We start from the raw sequence: 27,723 nt of genomic DNA on the forward strand, positions 1-27,723 counted from the left end.
CTCAGGTTTTTCCCACTTCCGCTAAAGTCACAGTCTTCCCATGTCATGACGTTGCTAGCCGTGATCCCAGCAAGCGCAGTTCCATTCCCGGCCACGGCGAGCATCGGCGGCAAGTGACGTCTGAACCGGTCATGGGGTCCCCTTCAACCAGCACTGAGCAGTGTGGTGAAGTATGGTCAAATAACCCCCCTACGACCGACATGCCATTGGGAGGCCTTCATCTAGAAGTTGATTAACAGGGGGTGTACATTACTATTTTACGATTCAACATAATTGTTATCGACTCCGTTTAAACACGTCTCTAGCCATTTGAAATTTAAATCTTCAAACACATAAACCGCAGTCGTTCGCGTACAAACGGGTGCCCAAAGAGCATCGTGTGTAGGTGCCAGGACCTGGCTCATGGACACTCGACCTGACCCTGAAACTGAGATATCGTCATTGCTTGAGCGCTGGTGCCGAAACACTCACCTAGGGCGGTGGTAGCACACCCCTCTCCCTTGCTAGTCCACCCTCACTAGTCCACCTTCACTAGTCCACTCTAGCTAGTCCACCCTCACGAGACCACCCTCGCTAGGTCACTGCTGTGTTCGCAGTCAACACTCCGCCACATGGGGCGGGAAGGGGGGGGGGCAATGGCTGCGGGCAATGTGTTTCCTTGTGCCACGAGCGGAGAGGGGCCCGATTTATCCCTCATACTTCCAAAGGGACTCCGATGTGATCTGAGGTAGGGAACGACTGTTGCTCTCCGATGCGCCGTTTCGCGTTGTGCCACCCACGTGTGTTGCTCAGCAAGACGATCGACGTTTTCCTTCGCGTGCTGTTTAAGCTTCTTCGGGAACTGAATGTAGCGGCTCACTTTCCCACTACCCCCCCCTTCCTCTCCAATCTAGGGAGTTGGGGCCGTCGGCTGGTGCTGGTGAGCTGCTCCTTTCAGATCCTCGCGAAGCTGCTGGCACGTTGGAGCAAACGCCGTGCCGAACAACGGCACAACCGTGAAAACCTACGCACAGTAGTCGTAGCACTGTGGCACGACTCAGGTGGGTAGAATCATGGGGATGTTTTGGTTTGTTTGGGAGAAGAAAAAACTATTCCTTTTCAAAATTGTAGTTCCTTTGACTAAACTTTTTGTTGTTTTTCCCGTTTAAGTTCCAGTCTACATTAACGGATTCGTTTGGGTCTCCATGAACAGAGGAACACATTTCAGTTTGATGGGAACAACACTGAATTATGACGATCTGGAATTTGACCAGCGGGAAGAACAATTCCACCAAAGTAGTGCAAAGACACCAGACGTGCTGGTCACAGCAGTCATTAGATATACAAAAAAAGTATACATGTATACGTGTAACAAAAGTTGCCCCGCTCGCTTTCCATTTACAACTTCTCCCTTTCACATTCTGTGGTATTGTATAAGCTCCCCAGCCGGTTTGTACGTTTCAGTCGCGGTAACATTCCCAGCGGGCTGTGAGAACGACGCAAGACTGTGGTGGGAGAGTTTTGAGGGCAGCAGAGTTCAAACGTCCACTCCACAAACAGCATGGAGCGTGGCGAAACACCTTCATGGCCCATGGCACACACAGCAAAGCACATTCTTGGTACGTGGCCGCCCAAAGCATTGTGTACTTGAGGTTCCACGGCAATCTCGTCGGTCTCATACCTGCAACACAGGACAGAAGAAGCGTCTCATGGTTACAAAGCCGAGCGTTTCTGGTCTAGTGCAACGTGGACATGTTGTAGGTGGTCGTGTGTGCACAGGATGCACACTTACCTCTGTGGCTACTATTTGCTCGGCCTGCTCGGGGCAGCTGATGTACACGGACGTGTAGCTGGCCTCCGATGGAGAGGAGGCCTCGCCGCTACTCTGGTGCTTCTCGTTGGCCTCCTGGCACTTGTCTGCACTCGTGTGGTCTTCACCAGCTTCGGCAGCCTTCTCCAGGATCATGTTGTAATCCATGTCCTGATATTTCAGTCGGTATCCTGACTTGAGCAAGCAACCCTCAGGCTCTACGTCCATTTGCTTGTTCGTATTTTTTAGTTCCACGCCAGTTAAGAGGTTCACGGCGAGTTCCTTTTCCCTCTCGCAGTCGTTGCGATTGTTCATGCCATTATTGCCGTCGGCCGTTTCTATCTGGCCGCTCTGATTTTGCTTGAGGCGCCGACATACCAGGAGCAGAATGGTACCAGCAAGCAGCAGCAGCACCATGCCGAGCCCCGTGCCCACAGCCAGCCAGGGGAATGCTTCCTCGGAGCCTTCGTGGCGCTTGAAGTTGCTCGGCACATTGGAGATCGCGGTGTTTGTGCGGGTTAGCACCAGCTCGCTGCAGTCGATGCCCCCAAAGCCGACCCTGCACTCACAAGCGTAGCCACCGTCGCCGCTCTGAAGGACGCAGACTCCACCGTTGAAGCACGGCCCACTTTGGCAATAGGAGACAGGGATGCCGCAGTCCTTGCCCTCATAGCCTGTCGGGCACGAACATGTGAACCCATTCACAAGGTCGCGGCACGTGCCACCGTGGAGGCAGGGCTGTCTTCCGCAGTCGTCCACGTTCATCTCGCACCGGTTCCCGGTGAAGCCGGCCTTGCATCGGCACTTGAAGGTCGCTCCCAGGTCCAAGCATTGCGCGCCTGTGTGAACGCGTCACAGTCCTCCAATAAGCGCAAGCAAGCCATCCTATTGCGACTAAAAATCTTAACCCCCCCTCCCATCGCAGTTAACTAGGTGGGTAGGTCGCATGTGGTGGGGTAAAGTGTGCGTAATTCCCTCTATTCCAAGACGTCTGGCCAGCATGGCAGAGTCGGCAAAGAGACCCTCTCGAGCGGTTCTCCAGAGCTCCCTATGGTGGAGGCCCTTTCGCCGGTAGTGGCGTGAGCCAGCGAATGGCAGGGCTTCCACCTTTTATCTACCTTAAATCTTAAGAAAGCCACCCACGTGACCTGTAAGCCACAGTTAACTACTGTGAAAGTTACTCATGAGAACAACTTCTCAGCTGTTGAGAACCTCCGTCAACTGGAACAAAAATCTGGTATACACCGAGACAAATGACCAGAGTGATGGCTTAATCATACTTCAGTTAACTGCTTAAAGTTCAGAATCAGAATATTTATTTATAGTGGAGGAATTTGATGAGTTATAAAGCTCTTTTTTCACAAATGCACAGCAGTCTTCACAGATGTCCGTTAGATTTTTAGACGTGGGAACCACTGATGTTTCGTAAGGAAATGTCCCGGGCCAGTGGCCCACACGTGCTCACGTTGCCCGGACGCTGCTCTCAGCTCTACCTGCTTAGTCTGGCCCATGTCCTGCGTCATCCCGCTCAGTCCGGCCTGACCCCTGCTTACTTCCTGCTTAGTCTGGCCTTTCCCCTGCAGCCTCTTTCCCCATTCTCCCCCACTTCCTCCTGCTGGAAATCTTGTTTATTTTCTTTATTAGGCTATGATTGTCTGAACAAAGGGTTTCACCAATTAGCGCAGCCCAGAGCAGAGATTGTAAACGTGAAAAGTATTTCAGCCACACGCCTTGTTTTGATAACCCCCAATAGCACTCACATTGAACAGAGGATGTCCAACTTTCGCAAAAGCATGGAATTGTCGGAAGGTTACATTTTTAGCCTTTTGAAGCTGTTGGTTACATTCAGTGCTTATTTTCAGCCATAACAGTCCGGAACACTGTTTCCCTGGAATGCATTTTAGCACGCCATATCCATCTCGCCTTATTTTGTCCTCATTACACTGCACATAATTTGTTTTTATAATCCCGTTCAGGATTATACAATCTAATCGTGGCCTTGAATTGTGACAATCCAAGAGATCGCAAGGGAAGCCAATCATTACTGGCCTAGTTTTTGCATGAAACTGTGGGTTTTCCCATAATTCTGTGTAGGCCCTTGACTCAACCATAACGTGATCTGACAGTAGAGTTGCTACATATTGCAGAACTTTTTGTGACTCTGGGTTACTCAAATGCAAGGGGCAAGCAAAGTTCAAAACTTATCACGCCGCTTTTCCCCCGAGCATATTACAATTTTGTTTTCGGCATCAAATGACGAAGAGCTACACATGTTTAATATGCCCTGAAAAGGGTGTTTGTGTAATGACAAGCAAACTTAAATGTTTTAAGTTTCAGATCTGGAATTAAATACATTAAATGGAACGCCGCTTTTTACGTGATGTTTTTTTTTTTATTGCGTAGGCATTGGTCAACAGGCTGATACTATCAACTTTCTGCACTTGAGAGCCCTGTTTAATTTCGGGGGAATGAAAATTGGATTGAAACCCGGGATCCCAGGGGTGTCAAGTCTGCTGCGACTGCGAAGCCACACAGCCAACTCCAAATCGCAATTCATGAGGACAAAAACATTTGTGGGGGTACTGCATTGCCAGTACTTCACGGGCACAAACAAACACAAGCTTTAACACATTCGTAAATAACACCGCCCGAGAAGGAATCACATCACGGGATGATTTGGGCAATGGCCGTTTCTTCGTAGCAAGGAGATAAGCCATTGTCCGACATCCAAATGTGATGAGTTGTTCTATATTATTAAAGACTACGATTATCACCAACATGTAATGCGTAAAGGCTTCGGACTCCTCACCATTGGCGCAGGGATTGCTGCTGCAGTGCTCAGCCTTTTTCTCGCAGTTGAACCCGGAGAAGCCGGACGGGCAGTGGCACGAGTAGCCGCCTCCCTCCGCGTCGTCGGCGCAGCGGCCTCCGTTGAAGCAGGGTGTGTCGTCGCACGTCATGGAGCTCATGTCGCAATTTTTACCAAAGAACCCAGACGGACACACGCAGCTGTAGTCGTTCTCCAGGTCCTGCAAGCCACACACATCCACGCACATTCACGAATTAACATTAACTTACCAAGACTGTTGGGTAAAACTCTCCCTTCCACAGTTTTGCCACAGATAAAGGCGGCAGGGTAACCTTGGAGGGGGGGGGGCATAACACAGGGTGCGTTCTGAGGTCAAAGGACACATTGCGAAAGGTACATTCCTGGAGGTTAAGGGTGAAGATTTCATTTTTTGACTTAAAACTTTCGTGACTGCATGAATTCATATTCTATGGTTCTTCGGTAAAGTCACGTAGATAGAATAAATAATAAAGAAATAATAATTAAAAAGACATAATAATAAAAATAAAGTGATAAAAATAAAGTGAAAAAATATCACTTTATTTTTTTTTTTAAATATCACTTTTTTTTCTATCTACGTGACTTTACTGAAAGAACCATATAATATAAAAAGGTAAATATTTTCCTCAACTTCTTTACTTGTATTTTACAGTCCTTTTTTCTCAAATCAAAGGCTTGTACAAAGCTTTCAAGTGGCGTTTTTTCATTGTTCACCTGGGGCACACATAACATGATATAGAAGAGCTGGCAGATATCAGCGTGAAAGGTAAATGTAAAATTTCAACAGCCCACACCTCGGGTAACAATTGACCGAGGCATATGAAGCTCATAGTCACAGGAAGGTGGGAGTTGATGCTGAGCGTGAAAGGCATCTGGGTGGCGTGCAGGCGTCATAAGCGTTGTTCGTGTAAAGCTGATGGCACTTTACATGCAGCAGGCTCGTTAACACGAATTATTAATTGCAAACTGGCAACCACCAACGTCCCCTTGGCATCGAGGCGTACACATCCACCATACACACACCCCCTTGTCCCCCTGTTTTTGCACAACTTGCTATGCTGATCCAGCATTGCCCGAGTGCTGGCTGCTACAGAGCGCTAAGACAGCACACACCCTTCCTTCCTGGAAAGCCACCGTGCGTATGATTCATCTGGAAGTGCTGCCAAGATTCACAATGAAAAAAGAAACTGAACAAAAAAAAAGAATCAGAGCAAAGTGTTAAAAACGTGCGTCTGAATGGCATTTCAATATCACTGCAGTCCATCAAGACAGCCCCTTAACCGGTCTCGCCCCTATCGTGCAGAGGAAGCCGCGTAATCCTACGCAAGGATATGGGCAGTGAGAATGTTTCTCTGTGAGCGACCAATAAGGGCAATCTTTTGTAGATACGCACAAGGAAGAAAATAATGTGTAGCGAAGGGCATGCATTAACTGTGCACACTCCCCTCGATGCCTTCAGGTATCCTTTGAAACTGAATAGAAACGAGCAACTCCAAAGTCACAGTACACACGAAAGTTACTCCTCAATTGCTCTTATCAAATCCATACCAAGGCATTGCGGAGAAGCCACTACATTCTGTTTGCCCTGTGTTGGTGCATATGTACACGTAAATGCCTTTGTTTTGTTACTCCACTACTATTTATCCAAACTTCACAATGCCAGAAAGTCCAGGTTGTTGAAAGTGGGGAGTTGCGGACATGGAAGCACAGAAGTACAGTAGAACAGATTTCCATGAACTGTCCTCTGCCCCACCGCGGTGCACGTGCACCGTGCGTAAAAGTCTCATTCCTGTCGACCGGCCAAAATAACACTTGAGAAGTGTGGCCTTTTTAATGTCGTTTACTCCTGAGCACCGAACTATCACCAGGAAGGTATTGCGCTGTTTCCCATAGGCGGTACCACAGGAAGGGCAGGGGGGCCCTATTGCCCCCAACGTGGCAGACCGTGGGTGGGTGGGGGTGAGGTGGCGGTGAGATGGGGGGGGGGGATGTGGGGGGGGACAAGAATTGAGTTCCATCGTTAAATGTGCCCCGTGGGCGATTATGGAGTTAGTGGAAAGGGGGATTCGAGCCAATTGATGGTTATAACAGTAAAAAAAAAACCCAGTGTTGTTGTAAGTACATCACTTTGCTGTTGAAGTTGACAAGGGCGTCTCCCGTTGGAGAGACGCTGGAGCCGAGGGGGTCACACATTCGAGGGGTGAGGGGGGGGGGCCTCACTTGGCACCCAATAGCTATGGGTTTCCATACACCGTAAGGTCACGATTTAGGTTTTGTTTTACAGTGCAAAGCAACTGTGTTCTTGTACATTCATTCTCATAACACAGTTGTAAATGATTATTTTATTTGTGAAATAAACCCAAGTTTTATTTTAATCTTCAAAAACATATACAATATACTTAAGTAGGGAATCAAAACTAAGTGCTTTGCATGGCAATCCTTTAGTGTATTACACCCTTGGATACAGCATCCTCTTACCTAGGGTACACATACCACAAAAGTGCATCTATACCCTCCCCCTTATTCCGCCGTGACATGGGGTCAGGGAGCCCTCCCCCCGCCCCATACTTGTGTAATGACAATAGAGGCCTGAATGCGGTGTGAGCGGACTAGTGGCCACGGGAGGTAATGACAGGGGAGTCAGCCGAGAGTGTGAATGCACTAGTGGCCGCGTGAGGTAACGACAGGGGCGTCAGTTGTGAGTGCGAAGGGACCGGTAGCTATGGGAATGATCGAGGAGGGAGCGTGGTCACGTGACGGAAGAGGACGGTGGAGTCTGCCGGTGGAGCGAGCGTCCAGAATCAGCGAGAAGGTTCGGGAAGGGGGGCGTGGCCTCGGTTGGTATAAAAGGGAGATGCGCGGGAGACTCGGGCTGTTGCAGTGGGGGGGTCTCCACCTGATGTCAAGTGAACGTCGTGTCTTCAATAAAGTGCCATCTTGAGGGAAGTGTGTTAAGTCGTCATTATATTTGCAAAACCGTTCTACACCTCCCCACGCTACTGCCCAGTAGCAAGCAAGCTGGTGCCACGGTAGTTTGTTCTAGCCTGTACTGTACATTGCTTTCCCCACGATGGACAGAATATTTGCATCCGCGAGAGGGGGGGGGGGGGTGACTAAAAGACGCTGCGACATTTTTTGTTAAAACGGTGCATTGTGACAAGGTCTCAGGAGGGAGGAAAAAAGAGTGAAGCAGTAATGGAGGCATTGACAACAGGAGCAGCACTGGGAATTGAGAAAGAACAAAGGCGATTGGGAAGAGGCGCTTGAAGGAGGAAGAGCAGAATATACAGTTATAATGTTGGCAAGGGTTGGTAACTAAATTTCACAGCAAAGCATTTGGTCATACAAAAAAATACGTCAGCACATTCCCAGGCACCTTTGTTGTCTCATTACATATTTAATAAAAAAAATACTTTGCTAAATAAGTGTTTCCATAACATAACATTCACCTTACAATACGGAAATGGAGCTTCCTAGTATACGGTGAAGATGGGACTAATGAGAACACATACAAACTGGGCAATGTGAAATCCATCATTCATGAACGGACGGAGCTTCCAGCACACGGAGCGAAACGTCGGACATCATGCCGAACAACATGCGGCGCAACACGAAAACACCTCGGAGAATGATTGTACGCGTTGAAAGAAGGCCAGACAAAAACTCGCAGGACAGGTGGTAGGCACAACACAACCAGGTGGTAGACACAACACAGAACAGGTGGTAGACACAACACAGAACAGGTGGTAGACACAACACAACCAGGTGGTAGACACAACACAAAACAGGTGGTAGACACAACACAGAACAGGTGGTAGACACAACACAGAACAGGTGGTAGGCACAACACAGAACAGGTGGTAGACACAACACAGAACAGGTGGTAGACACAACACAGAACAGGTGGTAGACACAACACAAAACAGATGGTAGACACAACACAGAACAGGTGGTAGGCACAACACAACAGGTGGTAGACACAACACAGAACAGGTGGTAGGCACAACACAGAACAGGTGGTAGACAGAACACAGAACAGGTGGTAGACACAACACAGAACAGGTGGTAGGCACAACACAAAACGGGTGGTAGGTACAACAGAACAGGTGGTAGGCACAACACAGAACAGGTGGTAGGCACAACACAGAACGGGTGGTAGGTACAACAGAACAGGTGGTAGACACAACACAAAACGGGTGGTAGACACAACGCAGAAGAAGTTGATAGTTGCCCACACGCGCTAGTGTAGTGGACCTGTGTGGTTCAGGCGCGTTACCGTGCAGCTGCCCCCATTGCGGCAGGGGTTGACGTCGCACTCGTTGACCGAGAACTCGCAGTTGGTGCCCGAGTAGCCAGGCTGGCACGTGCAGCTGTAGCTGCCCTGGCCGCTGTTGGTGCAGGTGGCGCCGTTCTGGCACGGCCTGTGGTTCGTGCAGTAGTTGAGATCTGCAGAGGCAAAGACAATAAACGTCTCGTCGTTAACTTACCGTTGCCGACAATGGACACAGCACACGAATATTTAAATGCACAAAAAGCACGCGGTTCTTCGCCTTTCCCGAAATACACATTTACGTGAAAAAAATTACATTTTCCAATAGTTATCGTAAGCATTCAAACACTTATTGTCTATACTCTTTGGTTCGTTCAGTAAAGTCACGTAGGTAGAAATTAAAATAAAACAAAAAATAACATATCACGACGTTTCGATCGCAACACAAGCGGTCGTCCTTAGGCAGAAAAAACAATAAATCCAGCAGTGGAACTGCTGAACCAGCGAGAGAGCTGTTACAACAAGAGGTTATTTATGTGGCGATGGGCAATTGTCTATTTTTGTCTATTTTTTCGAATGATAATTGTGCCATTGGCACCGTGTCATGGGATAAACGAAGAGCCTTTTATTTAGAACTCCTGCGGAAACCGGTGGAGCGCCACCCTATAAAGGAGAACAGCTTCTGGGAGGTGACATCACAGAGCTCCTCCTGGCCTTCCACGCAAAAACATTCTTGGCGTTGACTTGAAACGATTTGCGGTATTCTCAAGTGGCCTTTCTGAATGCCAGAACAGCTAAAAAGAGGAAGTGGCTACAATTTTGAGCACGTTTGAAGTCTGAGGTTTGAGCACTGGGCTTCAGTCCTCCTTTTAAAAATTATTTTCCGCTCCAAAAATCACTCCGAGTACTCGCATGGGCGTGGTAACCTACGCGATCTCGATATCCCTTTAAGGGGCAAGGCGTAGGGAAGTTTGGACAGAAAATCAGCGAGAAGACGTTCACAATCAAAATGGCGAGATGCGTTCAACGCTGCAAGGCAACTTGCAGGAGCATTATTTTTGATCGGTGCACTTCCATTGAGAAGCAGGAGCTATAACTCGACTTAGTTGAATTAAGATTTTTATTTGCTATTTTAAGTTGAGTAACTTCCCATTTCCTTCAACGGAATAAGTTCTCCGTAACAGCACTCTGATGTATTCATTGTTATCCAAGTAGACTTCCTGATGAGAGCTATATAGATCAGGTCACCAAGTGCAGGAATGAGTGACTGAGTGTCGGCTGGGCATTTTGAGAGTCGCTAAGCGGCCCCCTGGTTATCACCTGGGTGAGCACCTTACCCTGCCAATTACAGAGACCTCATTACTCATTGGGGGAGGAGGGGAGTCCCTCGATGCATGAAATCGTCAATGACGCCGCGCATACTACTGCCAATGAAGCCCGGAGGGTCACCGCAAATGAAAGCAGTAGACCCCAGCTTACAAGCAAAGTCACAGGTGGACCCCGGGCACTGGGCAGGGCAGCTCATTGATAAATCGGCGATGGGCAGCTACAGGGGGAGCCATGCCCCCAGTCGGGGTTCCCTGGATTGTTGTTGGGAGTGTAGAAAAACGAGATGAGATGGTGGCACCATCCAGAAATGGAGAGGGAGCTCAGGCCTAGCTGTCCGATGCAATTTCTGGTTGCATGGCGCGCGGATTTCGAAGATGTCCAACATCAGAAAATATATTGAGACTGGAAAAATCTGATGAGCTATGAAGCTTTTTTTCACAGATGTCCATGTACTGGGGGGGGGGGGGGGTGCTTTTTCAGTTCAGATCCTGAAGGAGCTCTAGGCACGTCTAGCGAAACGTTGGTCATTGTGCCGAACAACACGTAGTGGTACAACCACAAAAACACGCGCTTGAGCTTGGAGCTCAATCGGGCTTGCAGCGTCTCTCCTTCCTCCTCTCCCTCCCCCTCCACTGCCCCTCCCGCACCCCCCCCCCCAAACTCCAACTCTGCTGACCACTCTCCCGTCTGCTGATCAACAAAAACCTTCACAGGATGTTCGTTTTTTCCTCTCCCACTTTTGAGATAAGCTGCAAATAGTAAGGGACCTTTCAATCATCACATCCTAAATGTATTTACTCAACAAAAATATATATACTTGTATGTAAAAAGGAAGTGTACATTTTTAGCCTTGCTGAGAACAGGAGGCTTATTTAGAAGGATGTATGCGTGTCGTATGCATCCTGTTGATTTACAAACAATTTGAACGAAATATAAATAATTTATTTGAACCAAAGAATGAATTGGAAAGTGGCTGCGATTATCATGAATTCATACTCTCATTGTAAATGAGATTATTTTAGGCGGATAATAATTAATGCCCTTTTATCCAGAAAGGTTTCTATTGATCTCAAGACTCTTTTTACTGGAGTGTCCCCAATTGGGATGCTTTGTGAAATTCCATTCACGTTACTAAAACTAAACTAAAAGCTACCAGGTAAGACCTGCTGAGCTATGCAGCTCTTTTTCAGAATTGACCTGGCCACAAATAATAGCTCAACAAAGGATTATCATCACGTGGAAATGTATAGCAACGAAATATATTCTAAACTCATGTTTCTATATGTGGAGGGAAAACCCGGAGGACCCGTAGAAAAATCTACACGACCAAGGGGAGAGAGATATGCAAACTCCAAATATACAGCAGGCATTGGGGTCAGGATCAAACCCACTTCCTCCTGCATACCAGGTATATTGGACAGACGGGACGTAACATCAGCGAAGACTAAAAGAACACCAAATAAATATTAAATTATCTCAAACACAACTGTCGGCAGTGGCAGAACATGCTTGCCAACAAGGCCACTCAATTCGTTTGATAACGTTAAAGTGTTGTGTAAAACTAAGTATTACTGGCCAAGACTAATTAGAGAATCCATTGAAATTGAGAGAAATACAAATAACTGTAATCGCTCTGACAGCTACAGGCTTAGTGTGGCCTGGAAGCGTATTAATAAATAATACATATTACAATTCCTTATAGAGGAAACACATACTAATGAATTGATTACTAATCTATTATATTATTACAATAACCTACCCCTCCGCCACCTCTGATTTCTGCACATTAGTGGGTATAGTGTTTGGGTTTAGTCATGAGATAATACACATTTACAACTAATTACTAATCTACAACTGATTACTAATCATAACAATTAACTGATTACTAATCTATGATATAATTACAATAACCCCCCCCTCCCCCACCTCTGATTTCTGCACATTATTGGGTATAGTGATTGGGTTCAGTTATTAAATAATACACATTACAAATAATCTACAACTGATTACTAATAATAACAATTAACTGATTACTAATCTATTATATGATTACAATACCACCCCCCTCTCCGCCTCTGTTCTCGGCATCTGATTGGGTTAAATGATGACGTCACCCTGATGCTCTATTTAAGACCGGGAGCAGGTGGAGGGCTTCATTATTCTGGCAAAAATTGCCCGATGATGCTGTATGTAATTACCAGCGAAACTCAAAAATTGTAAATGTTGTGGATTCACTCTTCAACACACCGGTGGGCTAAAGTAGTGAACTATTTGTCAACGTGACACTTTAGTGAACTATTTGTCTTTTGTCAACGTGACACTTTTTTTTACTGATTGGTCGTGTCGGGTGGTGGAGGGTTGCGACACATTTATAAATAACGCGATCTAACACAAAAAACATTTATTATTAATAATATTGATCGTAAAAGCCTCCCACGTGTTAAACAGCTGAGGTAGTTAAAATCTAGCCACTACAGCATCCCATATGTGGGAGGGAACCAGAGTTGCCAGAGAGAAACCCCATGCAACACTCAAAGCTCCACGTAGATGGATTTAGGAATACATTTTCGAACACACACTTCTGTACTTGTCCTATCAGTTGCTGGCCACCTCATAGCCCAAACGGGATTGGCAGTTTCCCGAATCCTTGTGAGCCACCTCCCTTTGCCACCAAAACACTGAATAGGAGCTTTTGTGACACCCGTGTCGCACTTGCTCAGTATTTCTTGTTTAATTTTTGTGTTAAAGGTGCTGAGCGTGTTTTTTTTTTGCGTGCCGTTTAAAGTTTCGAGCAACGCAGCGTGGAATTATATAATTCGCGCCCTTAAAAATAAAGTCTGCTACGAACACTGAATTAACTAGAGAAAGGAAACTATAATTTATAATTGTCCACATCCTAGAGTCAAAGAAAATAACCACACTAACATTCTCAAGAACAGTAAGTTGCTCCTGAAGGTGTGACGGTGAAAGTGCATCAATTGAGATGTATGCATACAATTAACGCTTATGGTGAAAAATCCAAATTCCTTATCGTGAAAAGTTCTGCTTTTAATAATCTGCAAAGAGAAGTGGAGTAATGAACTCAGTCCACACAAAGAGTGAAATTTAATTTCTTCAGCTGTGAATTCAAACTATGCGCGGCGCCAGTTTTGAGTGTTATTCCCTTGTGTACATGGCCTTTCTCTGGCATTTGTCCACCCAAATGCCAAATACTTGTCGGTAGAATTGGCCAATTACCCCCAAAACAAGACCATCCTGAAAACGAGTCTCGAGAATCTGCGAGGATTTTATAGGTAAATATTGCACCTGAGAACATCAGAAGCTCATGCACAGTTCATGTGGACTGTGCTGCCCCATCCTCCGTACAACCTCGATCTGGCACCCTCAGATCTTCGTCTGTTTGGCCCTCTGAAGGACGGCTTATACGGGCAACATTTTGGGACATTACATTGCGATTCAGGATCATGCTGGCAAATGGTTCCATAACAATAATGAATCATCACACTGTGATGGAATGCTGGCCCTGGTTCCACGTTGGCACTCGTGTGTGGGAAAGAATGTAGACAGCGTTGAAAAAAATGTAGCATAATATTCAGTACATGCCCATGAAGGGATGTATATATTTGTTTAATCAGCTTAATCTATTTATTGAGACCTAAAGCTGATCTCATCGCTCCATGCGTTCCAGTCAAGGTATGGAACGCGTCTTCGAGGATGTCCACCATGGAGATGGAGCAATAAGGACAGTTCGTGTGCAGGTGCCATTGTGGATTGTTACTTTGCAGGATCATCAGAGGTGGTGGGCGGTTTGGGGAGGCCTTCATCTAGCGACGGGGTTGACCACGGCAAACGACGATAATGAGGAATAATAGGGAGCATTCCTCACACTTACTGACAGACTTAAACACGAGGATGCTACGTGACGAGCAACGCGGAGGCAGCGACAGGTGCGTCGGTTTGCGGTGCAGACGAAAGGGGTGGACCGGCAGCACGAGGCTCGCTCGCTCGCTCACCTTGGTTGCAGAAGAGGCCACCCCAGCCCTCGCGGCACGTGCACTGCCAGGGCTGCTGGCACGTGCCGTGCAGGCAGCCCGGGTAGCGGATGCAGTCGTCGCAGTAGCGGCCCTGCCACCCGACGCGGCATCTGGCAACAAAAGGAAAAACGATTCGCAGAGTTGAGCTCCACCGGTTTGCTAATTCAAATCAAATTGTCTAATCATCATCGTCGTCATCATTACGCTTGGTGTTTGTACCACTCTTACAGCGCCAGGCGATCACAGAGGCGCTGTGTTTCACGGTTTTTATTATCGTCTGCAGTCGTTAGTTTAATACCGAGCAATGATTCTGCTCATTGTATTTATTCAATTAGGCAATTGGCGAGTGATTTTTGTTGTTGTTGAAAAGTTCGACCGTGACGCCAGCACACACGGACAACATCACGGGATCTTCAATATCCATTGCGAAGCAAACGGCGCGCAATTTTAGTGAACACAGCCACAGATATTTTACCAGGACGGGCCGCTGGGCTCGAACTGCGAATATCTGTAAACGGGCGGCAAAAGGAGCTGCCGCTCATCCGTGTCACCACCCCGAGCGGACAAATGCTCTGATGTATTAATACAGCAGCTTTAACTGAGTTTGGTGTATTTTGATTGCTCTTTATCGAGTTGCGCATCGTACGTCGCACTTGTTATGATAATAGGTGTATGGACTGAATGCATAAATAACTTGGACACTCACTTGCACTCACCAGGCTTGTCACAAATCCCACTGCATCCGGGTAAGCACATGGCTGCAATCACAGGGCACAAACACACACAAGCTCATAATCGAAATACATTTCAGCTGCAGCGGTTAGTCCAACAATCAAGGCTAAGACGTACAAATATTTAAGGGCTAAGGATCTGCATGTTTACGTAGTGGGTTAGGCTAACAACAATTGCATCGATGTACGTAGTGAAAATACACAATTATAGCAGATTGAAAGACCTTCCCCAAAAGGAAGACTTCTCGTAGAAATAACATCGACGAGTATAATAGTTTTTGGCAAAAGCCCCAAAAACTCGGTAAGTTATGTTTTAGTGTGACCACGATTAACTCACAAAAGAGTAAAACGTGTGTCCACCTTCTTGCAATGACAATCGCGTGTTAACATGCAAACCAAAGACAGCAATTGCACATTACAACATCAATGAACTCCAAACGGTGTGCGCAAAATTAAATGCCTCCAATGTCGTCGTTCAGTGCTTGTGTATGTACAGCATGTTAAACTTCTTTCGCACCGTACATAGCCAACCGCGCTAATCGGAGGCTAAAGGACAACAAACTAACACGCGGAAAATCAGTCCTATACAAATGATTTTCAGTCTATGGGACGGGAGTCGCTGTGTGTGTCAGCGTCACTGCTACCGTCAATGACTGTTCCAGAGAACTTCACTCGTTCATTCCTCCACCCATGTCGACCGCACCGACTATCGGCTAGTCCACAGTGTCCATCATCACACTGCGTCCACACTGTGTCCACACTGCGTCCACACTGCGTCCACACTGTGTCCACACTGCGTCCACACTGCGTCCACACTGTGTCCACACGGTGTCCACACTGCGTCCACACTGCGTCCACACTGCGTCCACACGGCGTCCACACTGCGTCCACACGGCGTCCACACTGCGTCCACACGGCGTCCACACTGCGTCCACACTGCGTCCACACTGCGTCCACACGGCGTCCACACTGCGTCCACACTGTGTCCACACGGTGTCCACACTGCGTCCACACTGTGTCCACACTGTGTCCACACTGCGTCCACACTGCGTCCACACTGCGTCCACACGGTGTCCACACTGCGTCCACACTGTGTCCACACTGCGTCCACACTGCGTCCACACTGTGTCCACACTGCGTCCACACGGTGTCCACACTGCGTCCACACTGTGTCCACACTGCGTCCACACGGTGTCCACACTGCGTCCACACTGTGTCCACACTGTGTCCACACGGTGTCCACACTGCGTCCACACTGTGTCCACACGGTGTCCACACTGTGTCCACACTGTGTCCACACGGTGTCCACACTGTGTCCACACTGTGTCCACACTGTGTCCACACTGCGTCCACACTGTGTCCACACGGTGTCCACACTGCGTCCACACTGTGTCCACACGGTGTCCACACGGTGTCCACACTGTGTCCACACTGCGTCCACACTGTGTCCACACTGTGTCCACACTGCGTCCACACTGTGTCCACACTGCGTCCACACGGTGTCCACACTGCGTCCACACTGCGTCCACACTGCGTCCACTCTGCGTCCACACTGTGTCCACACGGTGTCCACACTGCGTCCACACTGTGTCCACACTGCGTCCACACTGTGTCCACACGGTGTCCACACTGTGTCCACACTGTGTCCACACTGTGTCCACACGGTGTCCACACTGCGTCCACACGGTGTCCACACTGTGTCCACACTGCGTCCACACGGTGTCCACACTGCGTCCACACGGTGTCCACACTGCGTCCACACTGCGTCCACACTGCGTCCACACTGCGTCCACACGCGTCCACACGGCGTCCACACTGCGTCCACACTGCGTCCACACTGTGTCCACACTGCGTCCACTCTGCGTCCACACTGCGTCCACACTGTGTCCACACTGCGTCCACTCTGCGTCCACACGGTGTCCACACTGTGTCCACACGGTGTCCACACTGTGTCCACACTGCGTCCACACTGCGTCCACACTGCGTCCACACGGTGTCCACACTGTGTCCACACTGCGTCCACACGGTGTCCACACTGCGTCCACACTGTGTCCACACTGCGTCCACACTGCGTCCACAATGTGTCCACACTGTGTCCACACGGCGTCCACACTGCGGCCAACTACCACACTGCATCCACAGTGTCCAACCATCACACTGCAGGTCACGATGCTTCTCGTTCTGTTCCCTCCCTCGCACTGCTCCACTTTGGACTTCCCCTCCCATGTCGTCTTCTTTAAACTAAGCAACATTTCCCAATTCAAATAAACGTGTTAACGCGCATCTATTACACGACAATAGTGCTGTTTGTTTCTGCCCGCTTGTTGTTGCGGTCCCTTTGGGCCTGTGACAAATTATTTTTTAAATGTCCTCGTGACGATGATGATCACGATGAAGAAGGTGACGAAGAAGCCTGCAGCGAGTGGGGCAGCTGGCAAGGGGAGGAGGAGATGAGGAGGTGGAGGAAGAGGTGAAACCCCCGCTGGGCAGCTGCGCTATTGTGCCGTCACAATGAGGCGGAGGGAGGGATCCACGCTCCGTTCTCCTCGCTCCATCTCCACGCTCAATCCTCCTCCCTCTTCCTCCCGTGGCGCTGGGCCCCGTAATCTCGCTGAGCGTGGCGCTCAGGCCGCTCGGCTCGCCGCTATCTCTCGCCACCGTCCTCCTCGCTTTGCATTATCGCGCCCGGCGCACGGCCACTTATCTCCTCCTGCGCTGTCCAAACACTCGGGGCGATTTTATGCGGCGCATGTGTTTTACGGGTTGGTGGGGGTATTAGTGGATGGGGTGGGTGGTGGTGGTGGGGGTAGCGGTCACACGGCGAGTTGTTAGCACGCTGCGGGCATGTGAACCCGCTGACCTGAGATTGATTCGTGGCCACTGGCGGCTAAAATCAGCGGCGAGTGATAACGCGTGGTCAACAATCCCTTTTCATGGTTGATTCGGATTAAGGAGGCCGTCATCCAGCAGTGGATTGACAGAGGGGTTGTACATTGTTGTTATTATTATGCGAGAAGAAATGAAACCGCTTCGTGAATGGCTACCGCACCAGGATATATATATCTGTCACTCGCTGACCTGCCCCTACTGGACTTTTGTGAGAAAGAGCTTCATAGCTCATCGGATTCTTCCAGGATAAATATTCTGATGAACCTCACGTGGTTTATAACCCTCTCCCCCAAAGATATATATGTGCATCTCGCAGTGCACAATAGGGTTCGGGGTCCCCCCCCCCATAAAATTTCAATTTCGCTCCAAGTGCTGTAAAGATGCTGTTCCTGAAGAAGTTCCCCGGACGTAGAACGAAACGTCGGACATCGTGCCGAACAACGCGCGGAAAGACCCAAGAACGCATCCTGCATGGGGAGCTCGACAAAAACGCTGTGCTCCGTCACCTCCCACGTTATGGCCCTAGCACCAAAGACAAAGACCCCCCGTGTAGCCTTCACAGACTGTAGGGGCAAGTGCTGTTAGCGAGCACCTATGAAGGCCAGAACCGGCACACTCGGGGTTGGGTGGCCAGCAACACGCCCGGCCCGCCTTTGTCTTTCCAGTGTCGATGTTTACACACCGCACCAGGTACTCATTTGAGGCTGAGTCGACCAAGGGGTGGCCCAGGACCGGTTCAAATGATCGTCACCGGTCTTGACCGTGAGCGCCACTCCCGCCGCCGTGCAGAAGGCGCGTGGCATGAGACAGCCCACTGGGGTTGACGCTCATCGCAGCGCCCACGGACCTCGTGCCAAGTGGCAATCAAACCCCAACCCTGCCGAGACCCCCCCCACCTCCCCTGATTGAGATATCCAACGTCACTAAGTGAAACATAACCACCCACGTTCTTACGCTTTGCATAGAAAGCTCCGGTAAAAAAAAAAAACTGGTAGTTAATACATAATCATCACGGTGATGGGCCATGATCAATCCACTGCTGAATGGATGAAGGTCCTCCCTCCCTCCCCAAGCCATCGCCACCTCTCACCATCCTGTGATGTAACAATAATCCACCCGGCATCTACAGCACATCAGGGCCTACGAACAAAATTGGGACCATGTGTTTTTGTTTGCGTGATACATTTTTTTAACCAATATATATTTGTAATAAATATATGAGTAAAGCAAGGATATGCACAGTGGATATACAAAGGTGAGCGAAATTAACACCGGAGATTAATTTTCGAGATTTTCTTCATTGCAAAATTAGCAATTAACATCTTCGAACGGTGTTTTTCGCACAACCAAGCGAGTGACAGCGGCGGTAGTCGTAACGCGGGGTAGCAGCAGTGCCAACTGTTGGAGAGTTATCACTGAAGGTGTAGATTTGAAGTTATCACTGAAGGTCTACGAAACAGAACTGATATTGGATAGAGGTGTGCCTCGAATCAGGTTTCTTTACAAAACATCCACATTTAATGCATTTTCCATGTTTTTTAAAAAATATCTACGCTGTGTTCTGCAGGCAGAAACACAAGCAAAATAATGAAACCATTGTCTGTGTACACAACCATTGGCTGTGTATACAATGTACTGTATTTGTTGAGAGTAAACACGGGAGCTGAGATGTGTATGGGTGGGTGCAAGTTTTCAGATCTCTGACAGTCTCATCGGAACCTGTCAACTGCCAGGCTACGTCTGTGTGCATCAGCCTTGCTCATGACGAACACTTACACATCGTGATGGTTGTTATCGAAGAAGACACCGAAGAAAGATACAAATCACAAAGCCAACACGGAGAAAGGCAGAGAGTCAGACACAGGAACAAAGTCAGTTGCCGTCAAGTATGCAGAGAGATGCGGAGACACAAATGGAGAGAGACAGGGAAAGATTGAGACACGGGGAGAGACAGCGGGAGATTCAGAACAAGGCGAACGACAGAGAGCGAGAGAAACGGGGAGAGAGATATAATTAGGGGTGAAGATAAAAGGGGAAGCATGGCGAAAGACAAACAGGGAGAGATGGAGAGAGAGAAAGAGAGGGAGTCGGACACGGAGAGTGACAGGAAGAGAGACGGACATGGGAACAGTCGGAGAGGGAAAGTGTTGGAGATGGAGACAGGGAAAGAGTCGAACAGGGAGGAGTATTGGCGAATAGAGACAGCGAGAGAGTTGGACACAGCGACCGACAGGGCGAGTGGTGGACACCAAGAAAGACAGAGAGAGAGAGAAACAAGAGTCGGACAGGGAGCTGCAGGGATAGAGCCGTGAGCATCACCCCCCCACCCCGCCAGGCCCCCCCCCCCAGGCGATCCCCCACTCACCCCGCCCCCCAGGCCCCCACCCTCACTCAGGCGACCCTCCACCCACCCTGCCCCCCCCCCGACCCCCCGGCGCGGCTCTGCATGGTGTTTGTTGAACGCATTAACCCCACTGATCACTGACACCACCCGTCCCTTCACACCTTTGTCCTTTTAAAATCTAATTATGCGTTTTAATGAAAGTAGAGGCATTGCACCGATTTTAATGAATGAGGCTATATGTTTAAATAGAAATAACGGCAAGGATAAACTGGGCATTATTGTTATGGAATTATGACACTAACTCTGGTCCCCTGTGGATGCTGGGCATGATAAAGTTTATCAGCCCCTTTGTAAGTTTACTGCTGGAACTCCGATCAGCACCAGTTGGCTACGTACGGTGCGAAAGAAGTTCAACATACATACGGATGAAGGCCTCATCACGCTGTTACGATCGTAGTCCGAATATACTTCACCATGCTAAGCCAGTGCACGTTTGTGATTCTGGGGCCGAAGAGCGATTCGGATGTCACTCGCTATCGATGTGAGCCATGGACTTCTGGCTCGCAGCGCAGTGCGCTAATCACTGCACCACCGCTCCACCCAGGGTATTGCACAGCATAGGGAGAAGTCTCCCCGATGACAAGGGCTTTGGGCTGTAACCAGCCCCGTCGGATCCCCTGAGCATGATGGAAATTCCGCATTGCCATGCTGAGGCCTGTCCATCAATAGAATGCTTACAGTACGTTTGACTTCCCACACAGTACTAACTTTATCGACCCTGAAGGGACGATCGGCTGAGACGACCCCAGACTGGAATTAGGCAATGAAGACCTTCAAATTGTGATTAAAGTCCAGCACCATCCCATCAAGATTGCATATGTAATACTGTACTCATATAAAAAAAAACATAACACGTGTAAAAATACCGGCCAAGTTAGAAAATCTATCAGACTCTGGAGCGGCCATGGCCAACTGGCGTCTCCTGAGCCGCACGCGGCAGCTGATATCGAAGGGGCACAGCGTAGAACGTACTATTACAGTTGCAGATTATATTGAATGAAAGTTGTGCGATAAGTTGTATGATATGATATTATACTGTATACACTTGGTTCTTTGCCTCTCGGTCTGTTACAAGTTGGCCACCCCTGCTCTCGACTCAATGAAATCTACAACCGGGACCAAATTACATAGAACAGCGAACCCTGTAAAATTTTAATGTGAAAAGTGTTTCCGCTATACATGACACGATTGGCACAAACCTGACTCCTCCTTTTCCATCGATGCAGAAGGTATCAGCAGCAGCAGCATCAGCGCTTAATTAGAATCGTGGAATATTTTCTGCCCCCGCCTACCCCAATGCCCTGGACCCCGCACCTACATGCCTTGACAACAGTTTTCTAGAGCTCAGCCCTGGACGGCTCCGGTTGAAATTTAACCCCGAGCAACATCATAAAAACGAGTTGGTCGCAGCGTTTTCCTCCCCCCCCCCTAATTGTCCTGTTGATTTAATCCACCGTTGAATCTTCGACAAGGCTTGCCGTTTTATATTACTTTGGTCTTGTCGTTATCACGTCTTAGAAAGGCTGAACTTTAACCTGGCTGTTTTACACGTGTGTAATTTTTTGTAAATAAAGTACGTATCTTTGTTAATTTATTCATAAGCCAACTGAGCATTTATATTTAGGCAGCACACAGTATAAACACACATTAATAATAATGATGCCGCCCTCTAGTGGCGCGTATGTAATCTGTCATTTGCATTCGGGCACCTTCAGCAATATTTCCCCTTTTATGAATGAACATATCATGAGATAGTCCACAGTACGTGTATCGAAGTCAGTGGTATGCCGCAGTGTAGAATCTACGCCGCATGGCGTGCCCAAGTAGTTATTACTAATTTCTTAACTCCACGTTGTGCCTTCTCAACAAGAACAACACGAAGACGAACAGCACACGATCCACTTTTGACTGTTCAATGCTCAGCATCATCAGCATCATCATCAGCAGCGGCAGAACCCATTTGCAACCCACCGCTGGATGATGGCCTCCCTCCCCAATCTGCCGCCATCTCTCACGATCCAGCGAAATACAAATAATCCATACTCTTTGGGTCTTTCGGTGAAGTCACGTCGGTATAAAATAAAATAAATCACGACGTTTCGGGCGCAACACAAGCGTCCGTCGTGATTTATTTTATTTTCTACCTACGTGACTTTACCGAAAGAACCAAAGAGTATGGATTCCTGCAGCCACGAAAGCTTCAAATCCAGATTGAATAATAATTCACCTAAATTCCAGCCACACGAGCTGATTCCATCTCTTTGGAGCTGTCATCATGAATGACGAGATGAAAAATGCACGTGACTGAGGACCGAGATTCAAGTTGCCCTACCATGGAGGGTGCGTGGGAGGAGGGGCATTTATGTGACCATACTTCACCACGCTGGTCAATGCGGGGGTCGAGGGAGGGGCGCACACCCCTCACGTTTAAGAGATCCACCTACTTGTTCGATGCCTTATCTAACGTCATCTATAATACATATCACGGCTCTTCTCTATGCGAGTCTAGAGACTAGACCAGAAACATGACACGAGATTGACATTACGACGTTTAGGCATGGCGGGTAATACATCAGATTTGGTCAAAGGTTCGGTTCCTATCAAGTCGCAAATAACAAAATCACATTCCGGTCCGCATCTTCACATAAGAGTTAAGTAATTCATTAGTCTATCGACTCATTCACCATCCAGACGAACCAACGGTCAGGTTGGGTTCACAGCGCAACGCACTCACCACTGCGCCACACATTCAATAACAAGGAGATTAAATCATCTGGGGCTTTCGCTAATACCCACGGCCACCAAATACTGTACACGGCGATTTAACAAGACGCTTGGTTGCAGTGTCTTGCCCCCAAGTCTGTTGCAGTGGATGTCGACAGTCGCCACACGCAGCGCTATCGCCTGCAGAGGGACGGCCGCTATCACCGTGATTGCTTTTCAACTATTGCTGGGGGATAGAGCGGTGGGGCACTGGTTGGCACACTTTGCCGTGGATCTATTACAGTTGATATATTTTAAATCACAGTAATTGAGCACAGCTCCATAGGCCACGCACGCCTTAGCGACCGGCAACAAAAAGCGCTACCGAAGGTGTAAATAGGTTAAGAGTTAACACTGAAAGTTTATTTAATTTCCTGCCACGGCTAACATCAGCGGCGATGAAAATCGGTACTTGACCTGCTTCCCCACCTGCCCCCACCACCTTTCGCTCTTCGACAGCAGTCGTGGTAAAGGAAGGCGAATCAAACAAACCCCGTGAGCGACTGACAACTCTGCGCGCAGGGGATGCCTTCATCCAGCAGTGGATTGACAGATTGGGCTGTGTTGTGGATCGTCATGAAGATGTCATCGTGTAGGGCCCCCCCACCCCCCACCTTTCTCCGGTCCGCTTAAACCGCGGGATGGAGATTAGTCACGATTAGTCACGGCCTCCACAACACAAACTCGGCTTCCTTCACGGCCCGCCCTCCCGCACGCCGCGCTGACACGAGACGCACGAAACCCGGACCAGATGTGCGCCACACTCACTCACTCCACTCCCTCCCGGGCGGGCGGGCGGGCGATCTGGCGCTTTCCCACGCCGAGGGGGGAGCGGATCATCGGGAGGGGGTGGCAGGGTGAGTGATGTGGTCGTGGGTAGGTCTGGGGGGTGTGGTGTGGGGTGGGGGGGTTTCTCGTACCTTCGGCGCAGTAGGGCCCCCTCCAGCCTGGCAGACACACCTTCTGGCCCGTGTCTCCGCACGTGAAGTGCCCGAAGGCGTCGTCCCGTGCGCGGCAAATAGCGGAGCAGCTCTCGCCGTAGTAGTGCTCGGCGCACACCACCCGGTAGGAGTAGCGCAGCGCCGCGTGGCGGGACGCGTGCGTGTCCTGGGACCAGTCATCGCCCGCGCTCAGGTGGCGCTGCGTGGCCAGGCGGCTGATGAGGCGCGCCGGGTCATCTGCAGATTGGGCAGCGGAGTTACAAATTGGGGCCCCACCTGACCGATTGACGCACCCCCTGAGCTGATAATGTCGTCGTCGTCGTCTCTACGCCACTGGATCTGATGGATACTAACGTTACCAGTTGTGCGTAAAGGTGAAAAGGTGCAGGTCTGCAACTACTTGATCGTGTCACTGCTGGTATAATAGCCTCTGCTGGAGACATTCTGTCGAGGGCACCTCTAGTCTAAGGGATATTTTGCTCACTATTCCACGCCTTGGAAGAGGTTGGAATATCGTATTTCGTGTAATTAAAAATACACGTTTGAAGTTAATTTGAGGTGTGAAATTGAGATATCGATGGAGCCGTGGCGCAGTGGTTGGTGCACTGCGCTACGAGCGTGGCGACGCGAGTTCAATTCCCGGCCACATCAATGACGAGTGGCATCTACACCGATCAAACCCCCCACCACCCACCGCTACACCCAACCCCCACCTTACCCCCCCGCAATGACCAGCGTGGTGAGCATCGTCAAACAACCTCGATCACGGTGGGGAGCCCTTAATTGAGCAGAGTCGATTGTCAAATGTCTGTACAATGTAGTTATGAACCACACACACACAGTATAATTAAATTGCATGTAGTTTACATTATACGTAATTTAGATACGGCTGCCCGTCTCTGTGGATGCAGACGGCCCGTGTCACGTTGCCCGTGCCCTTCAGAGTGCGGCGAGCGGTTCGCACGAATCCTCCTCGCACGCACACGCAGCGTGTTCACCACCGCCGTGCTGCACGCATCTTTACCGTCCAGTGCCCTATGCTGACATCTCGGGGCATTATTGACGCTCCCTCAATTCAGCCCCACGCTGGGAATACTGGGGGGGGGGGGGGACGCTGGCACGCGCGCTCGTGTGTGTGTATATCTGTGTGATTAACTCAGTAACAAGAGCAGGCTTATAGTGTGTCCTCCCCCACCCACCCACCCCCTTGGCAGTTGAATTGGTATCTGCACGGCCCCCTCGAATGTTGCGAAAACCGTGAGGGGCAATGGACTCGGTGCACGGTTACACTGTGGGGCACAAACACCCGCCTCCACCGCGAGTTCGACCTTCCGCATAGATGTTCGCGGTTGTTGCTGTTGTAGACCACCCGACGTGTTTTCGGGTTGTACCGTGTGTTGGTTCGACGTCGTTTCCGACGTTTCGCTCCCAATGGATATGTGGGATACAGCGAATGCGTTGGGATGAATATTATAATGTTCGATATCGTCGTCGTCATCATCTCTGCAAGTTTCTCCTTGTCTCCAAACAAGTCCCACAAGGCACGAGACAGAGAAACAAAAGCACGCACCCCCCCCCCCCCCCTTGTCAATCCACTGCTGGATGAGGGTCTCCCCACACCGGGCGGGTCGTGGAGGTTATTTGACCGCCGGTGCTCAAGTGCGGCATGGAGGAAGCTCTCGGTGCGTGCAGAGAGAGAGAGGAGTCGGACATCGGTGCTCGACAGCACGCGGCACAACCCGAAACACATGGGGGGAGCGCGACCTTCATCCACGTCGCTCCGCAGCGGCGGCCGCGGTGACGCAACGCGCGCGACGCGGGCCGCGTGCCCCCCCCCCCACCTGTGGAGAGGTCCCCGTCGGTCTCCGCGTGCCAAGCGTCGATGATGAGCGAGAAGGTTCCCTGCAGAACACCACGGGGGGGGGGGGGGGAGGTGAGGCGGCGGGTGAGGCGCGCGCGATTGGAGGTGAGGGTCTGGGTGAGGAGTGTGCGGTGAGTGCACGATTTTCGCAAGCCCCGTCCACGCCGCCACACGTTACCCTGTTGTTGTTGATGTTGTTTAGGTTTGTTGTGGATTTGTCGTCACACACTTGCACGCGCCCGATGATTGCTTAACGCGTGCTGCGTCACGTGCGTGAGCAGACAACGCTGAATTCATAATCACGATGGAGATTGTGCTGTGTGAACGCTTGTCTGTGCGTGTGTGCACGTATCGAATTATAGTGAGCGCTGATACGTGTTTAACAATGATCGGGCACGTGCAGCGCGTGAAGACTCATCCTTGTATCTGTGGCGGGTCGCGGCGACGACTGCAGGTCGGAAAACTGAATCACGAGCGTAGCGAGATTGATGCGTACCGGCCACGTGAAGCTGAAGGGGAAGCGGATGGGATTTTGGAAGCGGTCCGAATCGCGCACGGCGAATGAGTTGAGACCCAGCACCGGGGTGACGACACTGCCGTAGGTGCAGGGCGGTTCGGGCATGATGCTGGCCTGGTAGTGCTTGAGGCAGACCGAGAAGAAGGTCCTGCACTCCGCGCTCGCCCCACACGAGGCGCCATCCAGGAGGAGTCCCTGATCATTCGTGAACTCCTGCAGCTTCAGCTCAAAGATCCCAGCGCACGCGGCCTGCGGGCGACACGTCGGATCACGACCGAGACGGAGAGACGACGCAGAGGTTGACATCCCAGACGTGATGCGAGACAGAGCTTGAGACCAGCCCCGGGGCGGGAGGCTGATCCCTCAGTCCCCTGCTGAAGGCTCAAACACGTTTCTATTTTCTTAGTAATGTCAACAAATTTGCTGCCATAATATTTAACACCGGTGCCGGTTTTTGCTTCTTCTAAGTTCGCCAGCTGTGATAACGACTGTGTCCCACCACACGCAGTTTTAATGATCGCTCGCACAACCGACTGATCTGCTGCGGTATTCGCTTTAATTTACGAGCTTCGTTTGTTCCAACAACCCGTCTGCAATAGTTGGAGATGGCCTCGATAAAATCCCCCAAAACGAGTGCGACAAGGTTCGCAACCTTTCCTCGTTCACACCGAGGGCGAGAGCAGAACGCATCAGAGGTCAAACCAAATGCCCGTGATGTGTAGCGTGTAACATGTGCTTAAAGTTTAACGTTGACTGTGTCGAGCCCCCGCTCCCCACTGAGTTTATTTATTTGTATCCCCCCCCCCCACCTTTTAAACAAGATCACGCTACAGAGTTGCATTGCAGATGAACACCACAGAATGGCGGTGGATAGAGCAGAGTGAGCGATGTGACGGAGCGTGAGGATTTGAGAGAGAGAGAGCGAGAGCCAGAGAGACGCGCTCTACCTGCTGCAGCAGGAGCATGGGGAAGATGACGAAGGAGACGATCCACAGTCGCAGCACAGCCTCTGGTAACACATCCATGACACGACCGCGCTCTGCGCTGCCTCTGTTGGGCAATGCCGCCTCTGTCATCCAGCGGAGCCGCCGGGCGCGTTGAGCGTCGCTCACGAGGCACCCTCCCGGTGACTCGTGATGTGGCCGGCGGCGAGGCAGGAGGCAAGGTGCTCAGCGGGGTGAGACGGGCGGCTCGGTGATTGATGAGTAAGGCTGGCCGCTGCTCGGTATAAGCCAGGCTGCCGTGACGATGATGACGGGAGTAGAAGAGGAGGAGGACGACGCGTGGATGAGAAGGAGGAGGGAGGAACACGCGCGCGCTCGTGGTGCTGTGATGACAGCGCTCAGC

The 27,723-nt window shown here is 49.9% G+C and overlaps 1 protein-coding gene across 1 annotated transcript; it reads right to left on the minus strand.

Moving 5' to 3' along the window:
• Window positions 1–1,079: 1,079 nt before the first annotated feature.
• Window positions 1,080–27,723, minus strand: LOC144933233 (delta-like protein 1). The gene is made up of 10 exons (XM_078857902.1): window positions 27,324–27,723; window positions 26,356–26,625; window positions 25,840–25,900; window positions 23,978–24,235; window positions 14,977–15,028; window positions 14,250–14,380; window positions 8,914–9,083; window positions 4,599–4,818; window positions 1,772–2,628; window positions 1,080–1,660 (listed from the first exon to the last, which is right to left on the minus strand). Exons 1-10 carry the CDS (start codon window positions 27,450–27,452, stop codon window positions 1,655–1,657), a joined length of 2,154 nt encoding a protein of 717 aa, XP_078714028.1. The 5' UTR covers window positions 27,453–27,723; the 3' UTR covers window positions 1,080–1,654.

The sequence above is a fragment of the Lampetra fluviatilis genome, chromosome 7, assembly GCF_964198595.1.
Source record: "Lampetra fluviatilis chromosome 7, kcLamFluv1.1, whole genome shotgun sequence".
NCBI classification, from domain to species: Eukaryota; Metazoa; Chordata; class Hyperoartia; order Petromyzontiformes; family Petromyzontidae; genus Lampetra; species Lampetra fluviatilis.

Bases quoted from the DNA above. Each gene is read 5' to 3' on its own strand.
- LOC144933233 (XM_078857902.1), bottom strand. From the start codon at position 27,452: ATGACAGAGGCGGCATTGCCCAACAGAGGCAGCGCAGAGCGCGGTCGT. The intron at 15,029-23,977 runs GTACGAGAAACC...CTGTGATTGCAG, and splicing joins GGGGCCCTACTGCGCCGAAG to CCATGTGCTTACCCGGATGC. The intron at 14,381-14,976 runs GTGAGTGTCCAA...TTTTGTTGCCAG, and splicing joins GACAAGCCTGGTGAGTGCAA to ATGCCGCGTCGGGTGGCAGG.